Source organism: Eubalaena glacialis, chromosome 1, assembly GCF_028564815.1.
Source record: "Eubalaena glacialis isolate mEubGla1 chromosome 1, mEubGla1.1.hap2.+ XY, whole genome shotgun sequence".
Taxonomy (NCBI): domain Eukaryota; kingdom Metazoa; phylum Chordata; class Mammalia; order Artiodactyla; family Balaenidae; genus Eubalaena; species Eubalaena glacialis.
The window spans coordinates 18,207,143-18,222,602 of record NC_083716.1 but is presented as its reverse complement, the minus strand read 5'-3'; the positions used below and the strand labels follow the sequence as shown (position 1 = coordinate 18,222,602).

Genomic DNA, 15,460 nt, shown 5'->3' with positions numbered 1-15,460 from the left:
TGATTTCAAACTATCTTACAAAGCTACAGTAATCAAGACAGCACGTAGTAGCACAAAAACAGACACATAGATCAGTGGAACGGAACAGAGAACTCAGAAAGGAACCCACACTTATATGGGCAATTAATCTATGACCATGGAGGCAAGTATATACAATGGGGAAAAGAGTCTCTGTAATAAATGGTGCTGGGAAAACTGGACAGCTACATGCAAAAAACTCAAACTGGACTACTCTCTCACACCATGCATGTAAATAAATTCAAAATGGATTAAAGATTTAAATCTAAGACCTGAAACCATAAAACTTCTAGAAGAAAACATGGGCAATATACACTTTGACATCAGCCTTAGTAATATTTTTTTGGATATGTCTCCTCAGGTAAGGGAAACAAAAGCAAAAATAAACAAATGGGACTAAATCAAATTAAAAAGCTTTTTCAGAGTGAAAAAACTATCAACAAAACAAAAAGGCCACCTACTGAATGGGAGAAGATGTTTGAAAAGGATATATCAGATAAGGGGCTTATACCCTAAATATACAAAAAACTCAAACAACTCAACATGAAAAAACAAACAATCCAATTAAAAAATGGGCAGAGGATCTGAATAGACATTTTTTCCAAAGAAGACATACAGATGGCCAACGGGCACATGAAAAGATGCTCCACGTCACAAATCATTGGGGGAACACAAATCAAAACCACAATGATGGGACTGGTTCAAGATGACAGAGTAGAAGGACGTGCTCTCACTCCCTCTTGCGAGAGCACCAGAATCACAACTAACTGCTGAACAATCATTGACAGGAAGACACTGGAACTCACCAAAAAAGATACCCCACATCCAAAGACAAAGGAGAAGCCACAATAAGATGGTAGGAGGGGCACAATCACAATAAAATCAAATCCCATAACTGCTGGGTGGGTGACTCACAAACTGGAGAACACTTACACCACAGAAGTCCACCCACTGGAGTGAAGGTTCTGAGCCCCACGTCAGGCTTCCCAACCTGGGGGTCCGGGAACGGGAGGAGGAATTCCTAGAGAATCAGACGTGGAGGCTAGCGGGATTTGACTGCAGGACTTCGACAGGACTGGGGGAAACAGAGACTCCACTCTTGGAGGGCACACACAAAGTAGTGTGTGCATCGGGATCCAGGGAAAGGAGCAGTGACCCCATAGGAGACTGAACCAGACCTATCTGCTAGTGTTGGAGGGTCTCCAGCAGAGGCGGGGGGTGGCTGTGTCTCACCATGAGGACAAGGACACTGGCAGCATTAGTTCTGGGAAGTATTCCTTGATGTGAGCCTTCCCAGAGTCCGCCATTAGCCCCACCAAAGAGCCCGGGTAGGCTCCAGTGTTGGGTCGCCTCAGGCCAAACAACCAACAGGGAGGGAACCCAGCCCCACCCATCAGTAGACAAGTGGATTAAAGTTTTACTGAGCTCTGCCCACCAGAGCAACAGCCAGCTCTACCCACCACCAGTCCCTCCCATCAGGAAACTTGCACAAGCCTCTTAGATAGCCTCATCCACCAGAGGGTAGACAGCAGAAGCAAGAAGAACTACAGTCCTGCAGCCAGTGGAACAAAAATCACATTCACAGAAAGATAGGCAAGATGAAAAGGCAGAGGGCTATGTACCAGATGAAGCAACAAGATAAAACCCCAGAAAAACAATTAAATGAAGTGGAGATAGGCAACCTTCCAGAAAAAGAATTCAGAATAATGATAGTGATGATGATCCAGGACCTCGGAAAAAGAATAGAGGCAAAGATCGAGAAGATGCAAGAAATGTTTAACAAAGACCTAGAAGAATTAAAGTACAAACAAACAGAGCTGAACAATACAATAACTGAAATGAAAAATACACTAGAAGGAATCAATAGCAGAATAACTGAGGCAGAAGAACAGATAAGTGACCTGGAAGACAGAATGGTGGAATTCACTGCTGCGGAACAGAATAAAGAAAAAAGAATGAAAAGAAATGAAGAGAGCCTAAGAGACCTCTGAGACAACATTAAACGCAACAACATTCGCATTATAGGGGTCCCAGAAAGAGAAGAGAGAGAGAAAGGACCAGAGAAAATATTTGAAGAGATTATAGTCGAAAACTTCCCTAACATGGGAAAGGAAATAGCCACCCAAGTCCAGGAAGCACAGAGAGTCCCAGGCAGGATAAACCCAAGGAGAAACACGCCGAGACACATAGTAATCAAATTGGCAAAAATTAAAGACAAAGAAAAATTATTGAAAGCAGCAAGGGAAAAATGACAAATAACGTACAAGGCAACTCCCATAAGGTTAACAGCTAATTTCTCAGCAGAAACTCTACAAGCCGGAAGGGAGTGGCATGACATATTTAAAGTGATGACAGGGAAGAACCTACAACCAAGATCTACCCAGCAAGGATCTCATTCAGATTCGATGGAGAAATCAAAAGCTTTACAGACAAGCAAAAGCTAAGAGAATTCAGCACCACCAAACCATCTCTACAACAAATGTTAAAGGAACTTCTCTAAGTGGGAAACACAAGAGAAGAAAAGGACCTACAGAAACAAACCCAAAACAATTAAGAAAATGATAATAGGAACATACATATAGATGATTACCTTAAACATAAACGGATTAAATGCTTCAACCAAAAGACACAGGCTCGCTGAATGGATAGAAAAACAAGACCCATATATATGCTGTCTACAAGAGACCCACTTCAGACCCAGGGACACATACAGACTGAAAGTGAGGGGATGGAAAAAGATATTCCATGCAAATGGAAATCAAAAGAAAGCTGGAGTAGCAGTACTCATATCAGATAAAATAGACTTTAAAATAAAGAATGTTACAAGAGACAAAGAAGGACACTACATAATGATCAAGGGATCAATCCAAGAAGAAGATATAACAATTATAAATATATATGCACCCAACATAGGAGCACCTCAATACATAAGGCAACTGCTAACAGCTGTAAAAGAGGAAATCGACAGTAACACAGTAATAGTGGGGGACTTTAACATCTCACTTACACCAATGGACAGATCATCCAAACAGAAAATTAAGAAGGAAACACAAGCTTTAAATGCCACAATAGACCAAGTAGATTTAATTGATATTTATAGGACATTCCATTCAAAAACAGCAGATTACACTTTCTTCTCAAGTGCGCATGGAACATCCTCCAGTTTAGATCACATCTTGGGTCACAAATCAAGCCTCAGTAAACTTAAGAAAACTGAAATCATATCAAGCATCTTTTCTGACCACAATGCTATGAGATTAGAAATTAATTACAGGGAAAAAAACGTAAAAAACACCAACACATGGAGGCTAAACAATATGTTACTAAATAACCAAGAGATCACTAAGGAAATTAAAAAATACCTAGAGACAAATGACAATGAAAACATGACGATCCAAAACTTATGGGATGCAGCAAAAGCAGTTCTAAGAGGGAATTTTATAGCAATACAATCCTACCTCAAGAAACAACAAACATCTCAAATAAACAACCTAACCTTACACCTAAAGGAACTAGAGAAAGAAGAACAAACAAAACCCAAAGTTAGTAGAAGGAAAGAAATCATAAAGATCAGAGCAGAAATAAATGAAATAGAAACAAAGAAAACAATAGCAAAGATCAATAAAACTAAAAGCTGGTTCTTTGAGAAGATAAACAAAATTGATAAACCATCAGCCAGACTCATCAAGAAAAAGAGGGAGAGGACTCAAATCAATAAAATTAGAAATGAAAAAGGAGAAGTTACAACAGACACCGCAGAAATACAAAGCATCCTAAGACACTACTACAAGCAACTCTATGCCAATAAAATGGACAACCTGGAAGAAATGGACAAATTCTTAGAAAGGTATAACCTTCCAAGACTGAATCAGGAAGAAATAGAAAATATGAACAGACCAATCACAAGTAATGAAATTGAAACTGTGATTAAAAATCTTCCAACAAACAAAAGTCCAGGACCAGATGGGTTCACAGGTGAATTCTATCAAACATTTAGAGAAGAGCCAACACCCATCCTTCTCAAACTCTTCCAAAAAATTGCAGAGGAAGGAACACTCCCAAACTCATTCTATGAGGCCACCATCACCCTGATACCAAAACCAGACAAAGATACTACAAAAAAAGAAAATTACAGACCAATAGCACTGATGAATACAGATGCAAAAATCCTCAACAAAATACTAGCAAACAGAATCCAACAACACATTAAAAGGATCATACACCATGATCAAGTGGGATTTATCCCAGGGATGCAAGGATTCTTCAATATATGCAAATCAATCAATGTGATACACCATATTAACAAACTGAAGAAGAAAACCATATGATCATCTCAATAGATGCAGAAGAAGCTTTTGACAAAATTCAACACCCATTTATGATAAAAACTCTCAGAAAGTGGGCATAGAGGGAACCTACCTCCACATAATAAAGGCCATATACGACAAGTCCACAGCAAACATCATTCTCAATGGTGAAAAGCTGAAAGCATTTCCTCTAAGATCAGGAACAAGACAAGGATGTCCACTCTCACCACTATTATTCAACATAGTTTTGGAAGTCCTAGCCACGGCAATCAAAGAAGAAAAAGAAATAAAAGGAATCCAAATAGGAAAAGAAGAAGTAAAACTGTCACTGTTTGCAGACGACATACTATACATAGAGGATCCTAAAGATGCCACCAGAAAACTACTAGAGCTAATCAATGAATTTGGTAAAGTTTCAGGATACAAAATTAATGCACAGAAATCTCTTGCATTCCTATACACTAATGATGAAAAACCTGGAAGAGAAATTAAGGAAACACTCCCATTTACCACTGCAACAAAAAGAATAAAATACCTAGGAATAAACCTACCTAGGGAGACAAAAGACCTGTATACAGAAAACTATAAGACACTGCTGAAAGAAATTAAAGATGATACAAACAGATGGAGAGATATACCATGTTCTTGGATTGGAAGAATCAATATTGTGAAAATGACTATAGTATCCAAAGCAATCTACAGATTCAGTGCAATCCCTACCAAATTACCAATGGCATTTTTTACAGAACCAGAAAAACAAATCTTAAGATTTGTATGGAGACACAAAGGACCCCAAATAGCCAAAGCAGTCCTGAGGGAAAAAAAACAGAGCTGGAGGAATCAGGCTCCCGGACTTCAGACTATACTACAAAGCTACAGTAATCAAGACAGTATGGTACTGGCACAAAAACAGAAATATAGATCAATGGAACAGGACAGAAAGCCCAGAGATAAACCCACGCACCTATGGTCAACTAATCTATGACAAAGGAGGCAAAGATATACAATGGAGAAAAGACAGTCTCTTCAATAAGTGGTGCTGGGAAAACTGGATAGCTACATGGAAAAGGATGAAATTAGAACACTCCCTAACACTATACACAAAAATAAACTCAAAATAGATTAGAGACCTAAATGTAAGACCGGACACTATAAAACTCTTAGAGGAAAACATAGGAAGAACACTCTTCGATATAAATCACAGCCAGATCCTTTTTGACCCACCTCCTAGAGAAATGGAAATAAAAACAAAAATAAACAAATGGGACCTAACGAAACTTCAAAGTTTTTGCACAGCAAAGGAAACTACAAACAAGACGAAAAGACAACCCTCAAAACGGGAGAAAATATTTGCAAACGAATCAACGGACAAAGGATTAATCTTCAAAATATATAAACAGCTCATGCAGCTCAATATTAAAAAAAAAACAACCCAATCCAAAAATGGGCAGAAGACCAAAATAGACATTTCTCCAAAGAGAACATACAGATGGCCAAGAAGCACATGAAAAGCTGGTCAACATCACTAATTATTAGAGAAATGCAAATCAAAACTACAATGAGGTATCACCTCACACCAGTTAGAATGGGCATCATTAGAAAATCTACAAACAACAAATGCTGGAGAGGGTGTGGAGAAAAGGGAACCCTCTTGCACTGTTGGTGAGAATGTAAATTGATACAGCCACTATGGAGAACAATATGCCATATAACACTATGGAGAACAGTATGCCATGTAACACAGCAATCCCGCTACTGGGCATATACCTAGAGAAAACCATAATTCAAAAAGACACATGCATCCCAATGTTAACTGCAGCACTATTTACAATAGCCAGGAAATGGAAGTAACCTAAATGCCCATCGACAGACGAATGGATAAAGAAGATGTGGCACATATATACAATGGAATATTACTCAGCCATAAAAAGGAATGAAATTGGGTCATTTGTAGAGACATGGATGGATCTACAGACTGTCATACAGAGTGAAGTAAGTCAGAAGGAGAAAAACAAATATCATATATTAACGCATATATGTGGAACCTAGAAAAACGGTACAGATGAACCAGTCTGCAGGGCAGAAATTGAGACACAGATGTAGAGAAAAAACGTATGGACACCAAGAGGGGAAAGTGGTGGGGGGAGTGGGGGGGGGGGGGTGAATTGGGAGATTGGGATTGACATGTATACACTAATATGTATAAAATGGATAACTATAAGAACCTGCTGTATAAAAAATAAATAAAATAAAATTCAAAAAAAACCCACAATGAGATATGACCTCACCCCTGTCAGAATGGCTATTATCAAAAACACAACAAATAACAAGTGCTGGGGAGAATGTAGAGGAAAGGGAACCCTTGTACATTGTTGGTGGGAATGTACATTGGGGTAGCCACTATGGAAAACAATATGGAGATTCCTCAAAATATTAAAAATACAACTACCATATAATGCAACAATTCCACTCCTGGGTATTTATCTGAAGAAAATGAAAACACTAATTAGAAGCTATATATGCACCCCTATGTTCACTGCAGCATTATTTATAATAGCTAAGATATGGAAGCAACCTAAGTGCCCATCAATAGATGAATGGATAAAGAAGATGTGGTATGTACACACATACACCCAAAAACACACAATGGAATATTACTCAGCTATAAAAAAGGAATGAAATTTTGCCATTTGTGACAACACGGGTGGACCTAGAGGACATTATGCTAAGTGAAAAAAGTCAGAGAAAGACAAATACTGTATGATTTCACTTATGTGTAGAATCTAAAAATCAAAACAACATAATAAAACAGAGTTATAGATACAGAAAAAAAACAGGTGGTTGCTAGAGGAGAGGCAGGTGGGGATGTAAGAAATAGGTGAGGGAGATTAAGAGGTACAAACTTCAGTTGTAAAATAAATGAGTCACAAGTATGAAATGTAGTGTGGGGAATACAGTTAGTAACTATGTAATATCTTTGTATGTTGACAGATCATAACTAAACTTATAGTGGTGATCATTTTGAAATGTACAGAAATATTGAATCACTATGTCATATAACAGGAACTAACATAGTGTCGTAGATCAATTATACTTCCAAAACAAACAAACTCAGAAAAAGAGATCATATTTGTGGTTACCAGGGGTGGTGGGGGGAGGAGGAATTGGATGAAGGTAGTCAAAAGATACAGACTTCCAGTTATAAGATAAATAAGTACTAGGGATGTAACGTACAACACAATAAATATAATGAACACTGCTGTATGTTATATATGAAAATTGTTAAGAGTAAATCCTAAGAGTTCTCACCACAAGGAAAAAAAATCTCATTCTATATCTTTGATTTTGTATCTATATGAGATGATGAATGTTGAGTAAACTCATTGTGGTCATCATTTCATGACGTATGGAAGTCAAATCATTACACTGTACACCTTCAATTTATACAGTGCTGTATGTCAGTTATATCTCAATAAAACTGAAAGAAAACAAAAAGACATGGGTGTGTGAAACCCAGCTCACAACTAGTCTAGAAGATGTCAGCGGTAATACAATGGCTGCTAACAGCTGACAGAGATTAAGGCACCTTGAAGCCTCCCAAGTGCTACTTCTCATGACAGTTAAATAAGAATAAAAAGAGGAGTTGGTTTTTAACATCAGAATACGCTAAAACCTCTTTTGGACCAAGAGCATTGTGCTAGGAAAGTCCAACGGTTCAGTCCTGTCTGCTCAAAACAGGATGACTCTTGCTGAAAGTTTTCTGCTTTGCCTTTTATACCTGATCAGTGCCGGTGAGACAGTGGCAACCATTTCTTGAAGGATCTTTCTGGCTTTCTTTTTCACTTTATTGACAGCTTTTGATTGCTGCTGAGCAGAACCATCAGGGCTTAATTCAGCAGCCACTTCTGCAATTGCCTCCTGTACTCTGATTTCAAAACGGAAAGACAGACAATGTAACTGGCTCTATGCTACATTCTGTATTATTTTCTAAACTACAGATATAAATCACAAAACAAAATATACTTTCTCTTTTATGTGATAACACAAGAGAATAAGCTCAAGTTAGAAGTGCTTTCCTTGGCTGTCTATTAAACATTAAGGATATTATATTCCTAAATCAATGAATTCCTGAGGAAGCTGGAAGGCAGATTTGAAAATTTAATTCAAATTCACTGGGTAGCAACTATGTGAATTTGAATGTTCCAGTTATGCTGTGAGGGACACAAAGTTACACTCTGGCAGAAAGGAAGAAAAGGAAGATTATCCCTTTAGGCATATAATTCAGAGGTATCCCAAGCCCACTGCCGAAGTAATATGTGATTTTTCTTTTGAAGACCAAACGTATTATTCACATTGTGGCCTATTAGTGGAACTATTTGTAAAACTCTCTAGGAGGGATCAAAGGTGGACATAAATATTTACAAGTATTTTCCATATCAAACCAGTAATTTTAAAAAGGCACAGCTCTAGATTTAAACAGCACAGACCAGTAAGCAGTAAGCTAAAAGGGAAGATTTAACCCAGTCTTGTAAATCTTCCACATGACTTAGGGAAGAATGAATGAGGTTTAAACCTCCTTACATCATTTCTAACATCCTAGTTATTACTCAAAATATCTAGATGGAATGAAACATACTTGAGGGGCTTTACCTAGAAAACAGAATATATAATCATCCAAGGGAGTTTCAAATAATTGTTTTTTTCTCCCCCTGTTGCTGATTTTAGACTAGTGTACAGCAAAACTCCACAGAGCCCCATCATTTGTTACTACAAAAAGATCAATTCCACACGACACTTATGTACCATCCCTAAGTCTATTCCATGAATAGCATTTATTTCAATACAGCCAGGAATGTTTTCACAAGTAATTCATGTAATTATTATATCTCCATTATCAACTATTCACTCATTTATTCAATAAATATAAAAGTACCTACTACGTGCCACTACTGTTCAGCCCTTAACAACCATACCACTGGGCTTGCATTTCTAAGCATCTTTCAGTCCACTCTGGTCTCCAGCTTCCCAAATCCAGGTAGGTGTCTAACATGGGCCACAACAATGAAGTGGAATAGAAACCAACCTTCCCCCAAACTCCCATAGTCTAATGGCTGAGCTTCATAACGATTTCCCCAATCCTTTTGAGTTCAAGTCAGTCTCTCCCATTTTTAAGCAAGATCCTCTGAGGGCAAGGACAGTTATCTCATTCTCTTAAAATTTCTAATAATGACTTTCTAATACAAGAATTTGTGCCTGGGTACTTAACAATTATTTGACAGAAATATCAAACTCGCTTCTCTTCTGGCTCTAAAATAGGAAATGCATTGTCCCAAACATTCATATTACAGAACACTTAACAGAGAACTCTGAAAGAACTCTGGAAATATGTGCGTATCTGAACCCCAACTCGCCTTTCATTTGTTGGAAGCCCATTCAACTATTAATGCATAAAACAAGACTCTGTTCCCACATGGCACCAAAACCATCTGTTCTCTTGCCTTTCCTTGCTTCCTTCTGGAGCTTGAACATTGAACGTTTGGAAACACAAACACCTCTTGAGACAGAGTCCCAGAGAAACTAAAGGTTGATAAAGGAAATTACTTCCCCACGCCCACCGCCCATCCCTACATTTCCCCTTTACAGCAGCGTCCCACCCTTACCTACTGCTGTTCAGTACGTTTTCAGTCACGTTGGTGGCAAACATGCCTTTATGGACATCTCGCTCTTGAACGAAAAGCACGTAAGAAAGACGTCTTGCCAGCCATCCTCGATGCCTGCAACGTGAAAATGATTTAGCAGAGAAGTACTCTAGGAATACCTAAAGCAAGCTGCTTAAACTATACAGGTTCCCCTCCTGTAAAAACAAATCCTCATTTCATCTATTCCAGAGATTTAGGGTTCTCCTGTAGCAAATTCTCCTTAGTAAGTAGTTCAGGATGCTATGCAGACAGTTTTATTTCTGATTTCCTTCATGTACTCTCAGCTAAAACTTAAACTTGGAATTTATGTATTAATGCTTGAATAGTGTTACTCCTCAAACTAATAACCCAAATATAAAAACAAAAATAAAAGCATCTTACTTTAATACGATTTGAAAAACCAAATATGTTGAATGCTTTATATATAAGCTATATAGCTTATATCTATAGCTACGGGCCATAAAAAATAATTTGGGAGTCTTTTCCTACCATGAAGGGCTAATTCTTTTGTTGTCATTACAGTAATTCTTGTAAGGTGATCACTGACTGTCAAATTGAATTGACAAAGCTGATCAGTTGAGAGAAGTCAAGGAAACTAGACAGTGGTCTGAATATTTGTACTCTGGGCTTATGAAGCCAGAAGTTCGTACTGTTTGGGTGGCTTTTTTTTTTTGGCTTTTTTTAAAAACACATTCAGCATACCTAAGGAATAGGACATACTCCCATCAGTGACAGTGACTATGTGTTATCTGGATGGGGGTTAAGGACAGGGATCTAGAATAAGAATGCTACAAACTTTCATTATGTGATGATTTGAAACCATTTGTAATGATTATATAATGCCTCATTATCATTTCCTCCATAATGATATGCATATAGACAGTAGAAGATTTCAATTATAAATTAATTCTGGAAAGATCCAAAAAGACTTCAATTGAGGAAAAGTAATTTGAGGGACAACTGTTTATGAATCACATGTTCCTTCATCTCTCCTTCCTGACATTCTTTTTCTTCCTCCTTTCCTTTGTCTCATTTCTCTGAAAACTTAGCCCAATATGTTAAGTGTTTAATTCTAAACTCTTCTATCAGTGAACATTTTCAAAATTATTACTGGAATGTACAAAGTCCAAACTCTTGATGAAATCCCTTCACAATGGACTGAAAGCAGTGTGTGTGTGTGTGTGTGTGTGTGTGTATGTGTGTGTGTGTGTAAAAACGTTTAGGCTATGCTTCATGCAACACACAGAAGAGCTAAATAGCCAACTCACTTGCACAGGTAGTTTATTACACTGAATAGTTCCACACTGCCTGGTCAATACAACATACGCTAAAAAGTGTGTGTGTGTGTATGTGTATCTCATATGCTTTTTTTTCTTAACTGCCTCCAACTGAGGACCACAAATGAACTCCTCGGTTTTGTATGTAAAATAACTACTTACGTAAAGAAAAGACTCAATGGGATCCTTTTGCTTAGGATCTTAATCATGTCAACCAAAGGAAAAAAAATTTCTCCTCTTTCCTTTAAACTTGAGAGCAAGAGAGAGAGAGAAGAAAGGGTAGCATGGAAATTGGAAAAAACACATCCCTTGACTTTAGTTCTATTTAAAAAAAAAAACTTAATATATACCCAAGTATTATCATGCTCACTTATAATATTATCATCAAAATATGAGTAGTAACATCAGAAAGACTTAAAATTTAAGTATTTAACTTCTTGGATCAGTTTTTTAATGGAATTTCGTGTATTTCTCATCACCTGAGCCTACTACTTACCTACTCCAGGCATTTACTCTTAGAATTATAAGGACTGGTAGCATTTTTGGCTGCCGTTTCTCTCTTGTCTCGTAGACATTCCCCCTCCTTCCTTATCCCCTAGCCTAAATGCACCTAGAACAAAGCCTCTTTTCTCCCACTCTGATGCCTAATAGCCCATCCCCATATGCCTGGAATTTGGAAGTAAGAATTCTAAGAAAAGTCTTAAGCTAATAATAAATCAAAGAACATTTGCTCAATAGAGAAAAATATATTCCAAAACTCTGTAGATTAGGCAGATTTCAAAAATTTACACTTTCTTTGAGGTATAAAATAGTAATAGATCATAAGACATTCAAACCTACACCTCTCCTCACACAAATCTCTGTCACATTTTGGCACATTTCAGCTGCAACATCAATATCTGAATAAGTTAAAGAAAGCCAGAAGTGATATCTACACACTCATGAAAATATTATATAATTACAGCAGGAAATAGCAATAGGTCTTCTCAGGTTCCAATTTTTAGATAAAGCCTTTTGTGTCAGAAGTTAATATCTTATTAACTCTAAAAAAAATAAATAAAATAAAGAGATTCATCTTAAAGTGTGTTAACTGGTTATTGTGGAATTTTTCTCTTGACATGCATTAGAAGTATAAGAAATGTCTTTTTACCTTGTGTGAGTTTCATTGATATAAATAACATTCCGCAAACCCAAAGATGGGATACTGGGGTTGAAAAATTTATCCTACATAAAACAAAATAAACATAGACATAAATATACGACTGGATTGCTGGTGAAGGACTCACATTACTAGTTCTTGAGGACTTTTATAATTCAAGCTTAAAGTAAGACATTGCTTCAAAAATCTGAGATGAAGAAAAATGACGTTTTATTGAAAACTACTTTTTAGCCTTCAAAGAAGGTCACAAACTCAAAACTAATCCTCAGCACCTTGCAAAGGAAATACTGCCTCTCACTTTCCTGCCCTACTCCCCACCCGCAACCAAAAAGAGTTAGAGCCAGAGATGGCTTCTCACTTTCCTGCCCTACTCCCCACCCCCAGCCAAAAAGAGTTAAAGCCAGAGATGGCTTAAGTCACTGACAGGAATACTGGAGATTTCAGTGTTTTCAAAATACAAAAGTACTATGCTAAGTACCATGTAGTTATTGTGGGATTACTAAATCTCCCAATAATCCTGACACATAAGAATTATTATCCCCATTTTATAGATAGGAAAACTGAAGCTTGCAGAAGTTTAGGATTCAATCCCAGATCTTGCTTCAAAGAGTGTGGTCTTTCTATTCCCCTAAAATGACTGTCTACTTAATGAGAAAACATATGGCTAAAGGTCACCCTCTTTACAGGTAATCTTGAAAGATAATCCAGAAATAGCTCTGCTAAAAAGAGAAAGGCCATAACTTTAACAATGTGGGCAAAAAGGTAAACTTTCCACAAATAAATGCTGAGAAAGCACAATGTACCCTCAACAAAAGACATCAAAATACTTAAGTGATATCTCCTTAGAGAAAAGGAAAATAGGATTTCATAGAAAAAGTAGCAAATGTCAAAAAATTACTACAAAAATACTGTCAAACAAAAATTATTTTAGAAAAACATGCCATGGAAGAATATAAGATCAAGTTTAGCTCTATCAGGTACTATATTTAGGCAAAAATCAATTATCTGTTATACTACTCACCTATCCCCACCCCAGACCATCACCACCACCAAATAATTTCTTACACTCTCTTCTGACTGAAGAACACATTAGAGTTAAGGTATTGTTTTGATCTTTTAAGCATTCAAAATTAGAATTAGACGAGATGCCAGATCTAAAAAGAAAAGCCACATGATCTATTTAAATCTTTATTTCTACTGGCCTATTAATCTGAACTGGCCTTACTCCTAGACTAGAAATGTTCATGATCCTTCACCTCCACCATATTCTTGCAACAAGGCACTTGTGATTTAAGAGGAACAATATTTCTATCAAGATATTCTTGAGCAGACCTGAATATTTAACATAAACTGCTTGGGTATCACACAAATCTCTCTCAGATTAGTAAATTCCTTATACAAGACTTTCTGCCAAGCCAACCCTGAGTGGAAAATTCTCACAGCACCGTTAGCTATTCACACAGGTTATAAGCAACTTCTATAAATTGCAGGGTTAATAAATGGCACTTAAATGTCCTGATAACTGGCCCATCCCAGACAGAGCTTACCATCCAGGTATACGTTTTAAAAGGTAACTCTACTGTCTTAGAACACAGCCACATTAGAGTCTACATTCCTGTGCTAACTCATCCCTCTAGCAAAATGCCCTCAGAAGCATACTTCTCATCCAATCGACTCTTCTCAAACACTACACTCTAATGTGGAAGATTTTGCATGGCTTGTGTTTTTCATCAAATACGAACAACAAGCCCATGCACACTCTTTCTTAAATCTTCATCGTAACATTCTAGTGACCAGCCTTCACTATCACAGAGTCAACCGAAACCCCCTCCCCCCCTCCACCGCAGGAACAGACACTGAGCAAAAGGGCAAAGCCGCAGCTTTAATTTCTTATTCTGTCCTGCTCACGCTCGTGTGCGCGCGCTCTCTCTCTCTCTCTCTCTCTCGTTCATCTTGCTAGGATTTTAACTTTCAGTGCTAAATTTCAACATCTTGAAGTTACATGAAGGTTCCCACCAACTCTTTGGAAGGGTTATCTTAAAGTAAGATCTACTCTCCCTCTAAAGTCATACTAAAATGAAAACACAAAACAAAATATAGCCTGGCATCAACTATTAGACCAATATTCACTGAATAAATGAATGGAAAGAAAAACTGAGCCAACATCTTTACTTGGAATATTTGGTTTATAAAGATGGGCCTAAGTTCTAAAAATGCATTAAGTCCATTAAGACTACACAATAATAAAATTCACACAAAGTTGGAAATCTATGTCACATATTTCACTCTGTTTATTAAAGGTCAACAAAGGTATTAAAGGTAGCATTCTTACCCAGCTCTGGGGAGTACAGGAATAACAACATCTTCCTACAAAGGGCCTTTTCCGGCTCATTAGGCTTTCTTTCCACTTCAAGGTTGCAGATCTGAAGACAGTCGGTCTGAAAACACACTCACCCTAATAAATATTAAGGAAAAATAGTGTGTGAATGACAAGAAAATTATACTTGTCCACTTGATCTCTAAGCTATTTCAGATAGAAGAGAAACTTCTGACATATTTTCTTTTTGGTGGCATGTGTTTCTCAGAGTGATTTTTCATTCAAGGTGCTCCCTCTATGACCAACATTTGGAACATAAGCAAAAACTGAGCACCTAAGAATAGCAATAGCTGGCGACACTCAAAGCAGCATTCAAAGGTTTAAAAACTAAGTTATAAAAGGTCAGATAGCCTTCTGACAGTAGCAGAAGGAATAAAGTCAGACTCCTGGAGCCCTATGCTAACAATGCACCTCACTCCCTCTTAAATCACACACTCCCACAAAAGAACTACAAAGGCCTTACTTAGAGAGTAAACAAGTTGTTACAATATAGCTTAAAATATTTTACTTTAAATGAAAAACAAGGTAAACTTATATAATATTCCTTTATCCTAACAAGAGAGTTTAAAGTCTGGAATTGAAATTATAGCCATACTATCCAATTAGGGTCAAACTCCGCTCTT

General features: G+C 37.3%; 1 protein-coding gene across 1 annotated transcript in view; it reads right to left on the bottom strand.

Moving 5' to 3' along the window:
• GPAM (glycerol-3-phosphate acyltransferase, mitochondrial) overlaps nt 1–15,460 on the bottom strand; it is a 39,295-nt gene that overhangs the window by 21,140 nt on the left and 2,695 nt on the right. Inside the window, exons 4-7 of the mRNA XM_061193368.1 lie at nt 14,793–14,915; nt 12,452–12,525; nt 9,986–10,099; nt 8,104–8,250 (exon numbers count right to left, since the gene is read on the bottom strand). Of these exons, the coding sequence (XP_061049351.1) occupies nt 8,104–8,250; nt 9,986–10,099; nt 12,452–12,525; nt 14,793–14,915 (458 nt within the window). The remainder of the gene's footprint in view (nt 1–8,103; nt 8,251–9,985; nt 10,100–12,451; nt 12,526–14,792; nt 14,916–15,460) is intronic.